At 40.8% G+C, this 5755-nt stretch overlaps 1 protein-coding gene across 1 annotated transcript in view; it reads left to right on the top strand.

Annotated features, from left to right (window-relative positions):
* Window positions 1–2710: 2710 nt before the first annotated feature.
* LOC102974707 (keratin, type I cytoskeletal 24) overlaps window positions 2711–5755 on the top strand; it is a 4111-nt gene continuing 1066 nt past the window's right edge. The window contains 6 exon segments of the mRNA XM_024130161.2: window positions 2711–2961; window positions 2963–3242; window positions 4040–4122; window positions 4498–4654; window positions 4918–5073; window positions 5223–5354. Of these exon segments, the coding sequence (XP_023985929.2) occupies window positions 2711–2961; window positions 2963–3242; window positions 4040–4122; window positions 4498–4654; window positions 4918–5073; window positions 5223–5354 (1059 nt within the window).

The raw sequence follows: 5755 nt of genomic DNA, 5'->3' as shown, positions 1-5755 counted from the left end.
ATGTTCTTGGATTGGAAGAATCAATATTGTGAAAATGACTATACTACCCAAAGCAATCTACAGATTCAATGCAATCCCTATCAAACTATCCGTGGCATTCTTCACAGGATTCAAACAAAAAATTTTACAATTCGTATAGAAACACAAAAGACCCTGAATAGCCAAAGCAATCTTGAGAAAGAAAAACGGAGCTGGAGGAATCAGGCTCCCTGACTTCAAACTATACTACAAAGCCACAGTAATCAAGACAGTATGGTACTGGCACAAAAACAGAGATCTAGATCAGTGGTACAGAATAGAAAGCCCAGAGATAAACCCACATACATATGGTCACCTAATTTATGACAAAGGAAGCAAGAACATACAATGGAGAAAAGACAGCCTCTTCAGTAAGTGGTGCTGGGAAAACTGGACAGCTACATGTAAAAGAATGAAATTAGAACACTCCCTAACACCATACACAAAAATAAACTCCAAATTGATTAAAGACCTAAATGTAAGACCAGACACTATAAAACTCTTAGAGGAAAACATAGGAAAAACACTCTGACATAATCCACAACAAGATCTTTTTTGACCCACCTCCTAGAGTAATGGTAATAAAAACAAAAATAAACAATGGGATCTAATGAAACTTAAAAGCTTTTGCACAGCAAAGGAAACCTTAAACAAAATGAAAAGACAACCCTCAGAATGGGGGAAAATAGTTGCAAGCGAAGTAACTGACAAAGGATTAATCTCCAAAATATACAAACAGCTCATGGAGCTCAGTATCAAAGAAACAAACAATTCAATTAAAAAATGCGTGGAAGACCTAAATAGACATGTCACCAAGGAAGACATACAGATGGCCAAGAGGCACATGAAAAGATGCTCAACATCACTCATTATTAGAGAAATGCAAATCAAAACTACAATGAGGTATCACCTCACACCTGTCAGAATGGCCATTATCAAAAAGTCTAGAAACAATAAAGGCTGGAAAGGGTGTGGTGAAAAGGGAACACTCCTGCACTGTTGGTGAGAATGTAAATTGATACAACCACTATGGAAAACAGCATGAAGTTTCCTTAAAATACTAAAAATAGAACTACCATATGACCCAGAGATCCCACTACTGGGCATATACCCTGAGAAAACCATAATTCAAAAACAGACGTGTATCACAATGTTCACTGCAGCACTGTTTACAATAGCCAGGACATGGAACCAACCTAAATGCCCGTCGACGGATGAATGGATAAAGAAGATGTGGCACATATATACAATGGAATATTACGCAGCCATAAAAAGAAATGAAACTGAGTTATTTGTAGTGAGGTGGTTGGATGTAAAGTCTGTCCTACAGAGTGAAGGAAGTCAGAATGAGAAAAACAAATACCATATGCTAACACATATATATGGAATCTAAAAAAAAGAGAAAAAAAGGTACTGATGAACCTAGGGGCAGGGCAGGAATAAAGACATAGACATAGAGAATGGACTTGGGGACACGGGGTAAGGGAGGGGGAAGCTGGGGCAAAGTGAGAGTAGCATCAACGTATGTACACTGCTGAATGTAAAATGGATAGCTAGTGGTAAGCAGCATCATAGCACAGGGAGATCAGCTCGATGCTTTGCAATGACCTAGAGAGGTGGGATAGGGAGGGTGGGAGGAGGCTCAAGAGGGAGAGGGATATGGGGATATATATATGCATATGGCTGACTTACTTTGTTGTACAACAAACAAACTAACACAGTATTGTGCAGCAGTTATACTCCAATAAAGATCTATTTTTAAAAAGTGAGTCATATAAAATTTTTTTAAATAAACTAAATTTAGGGCATTCCCTGGCCGTCCAGTGGCTAGGACCCTGTGCTTCCACTGCTGGGGGCACGGGTTCAATCCCTGGTCAGGGAACTAAGATCCCATATGCCCTGTGGCACAGCCAAAAAAATAATAATAAATAAATTTTAAAAGAAGTGACTCAGAGCCCCTTCTCCAGTTATCAACGAAATCAACATTATCTGTTCATTTCTTAAGATGTGATTCTAAAGAAGGAAGTTGGTATCATTATATCAGACTCAAATTCAATCAGAAAGAAAAGCATCTTTGTAGCACAATCATCTAAAATCGCAAACTTCAACAACCTTAGGAATATGCTGATTGAAGTAATCACAGAGAAGGACAATTAAGTAAATCTGAAACAAATGCTGATGCTAAAGCTCATTTCAACTTTAAGAGAACAATATGAACAAAAAGTCACAAGTTTGATGGGAAATTTCCATTCTGGTCATATTAAGTATTTTAATTACATCTGTTAATCTGGGGATGTGCTCTGCAACTGGGAAATCATGAAGCAAATTTAACCGAATTGCTCTTTCAGAAAAGAATTATCACTCATCCAAACCTCTGAAAGATCAAAACTATAATTCTGAAAAATAATTTTTGTTGCTTTGCTCCACCTTTTTTTTTCTTTTTTACTTGATATAGTAAATGCCCCGAGGCTCTGACCCAGCTTCAGAAAAAAAGCCAGTAGAGTGGATTCGGGAGGAAAAAAATATATATCCAATTGAAGATGAGCAAAAGGGTAACAGGGGTTAAGAACTGACACGGAAAAGGAACACCCTAGAAGTATGTATATAAGGGCCAAAAAGGCAGCTTGCAAATAGGCTCTTCCTGATCACCTCTCCTCCTCACCTGGACAAACCAACCCTTTGCAGGAACACCATGTCTTGCTCATCTTGGGTGTCCTCCTCCAGGGCTGGTGGCAGCAGCTTCAGCAGCGGAAGCAGACGCAGTCTCGGGGGAGGCTCTGTCCGGGGATTCCGAGGAGGGGCCGGCAGCTGTGGCCTGAGTGGGGGCTCCAGCAGGGGCTTTGGAGGCAGCTTTGGAGGGGGTTTTGGTAGCTGCTCAATAGGGGGCGGTTTGGGAGGAGCTTCAGGCTCTGGGATTGGCTTTGGTGGAGGTGCTGGATTCGGCGGGGGGTGCTAGCGGAGGCTTCTACAGCTATGGTGGTGGTATGGGTGGTGGTGTTGGCCATGGGGGGCTTTTCTCTGGAGGTGAAAAGCAAACCATGCAGAACCTCAGTGACTGGCTGGTCAATTACCTAGACAAAGTCAGAGCCCTGGAGGAGGCCAACGCTGATCTGGAGAACAAAATCAAGGAGTGGTATGACAAATTTGGGCCTGGGTCTAGAGACGGTGGAGCTGGAAGAGATTACAGCAAATACTATCCAATCATTGATGATCTTAGGAATCAGGTGAGACACTAGCCATGGCTGAATTTCTATTACTTCTGTAGCTTTCCCATTAATTCAGATCATGGACCATGATGGTGAATTTAAATCAAGGAATTATTTGAAAATATATCTGTTTTGTTGTATATGTAAAAATGGGACTTGGTGTGCTTTAACTATGACAGTATTGTATACACGACATCCAACCATATTAATTTTGTTTGCATCTTACATTTGAGTATTTCTATATAAGAGTAAAATTTATACAATGCCAGGTAGCTAATTAACATAAGAGTGATGGCTATGAGTTGACACAAGCTTCATCTAATTATTTCGTGATTAATTCTGGCAGGTTGACGTATTTTAGTGTCTTGCTAGATTTAAATAGTCTTACAACTATTTTTCTTCCTAGAAAGTCTGGTGCAAATATTGTATGAGAATGTGGTGGTATCTAAAATGTTTAGCCACAGTTGTATGGGAAGTATATTTTTAAAGACCTTTTTGGAAGTGGAATTCATGTTTCACACTGTTTCTGAAAGAGCCCATAGAACAACTGATCTTCCAAAGCATCAGAAATATTCAGAGGATTGTGTTCTGTAAAACAATGTTCCATGCCCATTCCAATAAATGTGCAAGCTGTTAATTTTTGCAGAAAGATGTCTAAGTACATTAGGATTATCAATGCAGGTGTCATTACTAAGCAAAATTTCAAAGCAATTCACCTTTAAAAGCTAACTCAGGAGACATCTACTCTCACAGGTGGGCATGTAGACACAGGTAAAAAGCATCCATGATTTATCCACTATTATTGTCTTTTCTAGATCCTTACTGCCACTATTGAAAATGCTGGGATTGTTCTGCAAATTGACAATGCCAGACTGACCGCTGATGACTTCAGACTGAAGGAAGAAAAATGAAGACTTGAAAACAAACGTCCTAGGGGAAATAAAATTCAATCCCTTGGCTTAGTTTACTCTAAATTTTAAAGAAACCTTTTAGGGGATCAAGACCTGAATTCACAAACATCCCAAGGGTACATTTAAAAAACCGTCATTCCACCAACAAGAAAAGAAAGGCAACTTCAGGATGAAATTTTTGTTATCAATAATATTGGCCATCAACAGAATTAATGTAAGGCTCAGATTTTTCTTTACAGGGGAAAAACACCTAAGAGAAAACTTAGCCTTCAATGATCAAATTGCTCAGGGGAGAAAATATTTTCTTGAATATGTAAGAATGGACTGTACTCTTTGAACTGGGCTGTACTGTACCCTTCCAGATACAAGAACGAGCTGCATCTCCGGCACACCATGGAGTCTGACATCAGTGGCCTGCAGAAAGTCCTGGATGACCTGACCATGACTCGCTCTGACTTGGAGATGCAGATTGAGAGCCTCACAGAGGAGCTGGCCTACCTGAAGAAGAACCACCAGGAGGTAGGAACACGGTCCACGATTAAATGACTCTGGCCTACAGAGTTTCCCCCACATCCATTCTATGACAGTAAATTCCATCTGGATGGATTTCCAACTTCTATAACCAGGGGAGAAAAGTAATGATGAGAAAATCATATGTGAATTTGTTGGGTTCTTTTTTCCCTTCAGTGTCCTAGTTTCAACTTTTTGTTGGCTTAAGCACATTTTAGGAAGTCATTGCTTTTCAGTTTTCATCACTCTGGTCTATTTTCCCTTCATGCTAGGAAATGAAGAGTATGCAACGAAGCTCCGGAGGGGATGTGACCGTAGAACTGAACCCAGGGACAGACCTGACTAAGTTACTGAATGACATGAGGGCACAGTATGAGGAGCTGGCTGAGCAGAACCGCCGCGAGGCTGAAGAGCAGTTCAATGAGCAGGTAGATCATCACCCTGAGCCTCCGAGCCCTGCCCGCGGCCACACACAGGCCACTTCCGCTCATCTCATCAGCCTCATCTCATCAGCCCCATCTCATCAGCCTCAACTCATCATCAGCCTGCAACGAGACTGCGTTTTATTTGTATTTAGAGCGCATCTCTGCAAGCACAGATCTCTACCGATGCTGATGCCAGGTCAGCCAGTTCCACCAAGAATGAGATCACAGAACTGAAACGCACTCTGCAAGCCCTGGAAACTGAGCTGCAGTCCCAACTGGCCATGGTTTGTGCAAAGAGCTTTTCAAAAATCTCCAATGGAGCAATTCGGTTTTCTTTGCCAAGATGTTCCACTTGGCACCTAATAAAAGCAGGATTAGGGAGGACTGTATTGTGGTTGTTGAAAGCAGGAGACATTTCAGTTAAAAGTCACACATCTATTTCCATAAAAGATTTCGTTTTAAAAAAGTAATGGCAACAAAAATGAAGGGAGCAATGAAAGAGCAATAGAGGTTTTAACTCATGGAAAGTGCATTTCTCCTAGTATCTTATAAAACGTCTTTTTTTTAATCATCCAATGATTTATTTTCATCATGAAATTTTTATTTGCTTTTTCCCTTAGAAAAGCTCCCTGGGGGCTTCCCTGGTGGCGCAGTGGTTGCGCGTCCGCCTGCCGATGCAGGGGAA

This window comes from Physeter macrocephalus, chromosome 14, assembly GCF_002837175.3.
Source record: "Physeter macrocephalus isolate SW-GA chromosome 14, ASM283717v5, whole genome shotgun sequence".
Lineage (NCBI taxonomy): Eukaryota > Metazoa > Chordata > Mammalia > Artiodactyla > Physeteridae > Physeter > Physeter macrocephalus.
This window is presented reverse-complemented; position numbering and strand designations above follow the sequence as displayed.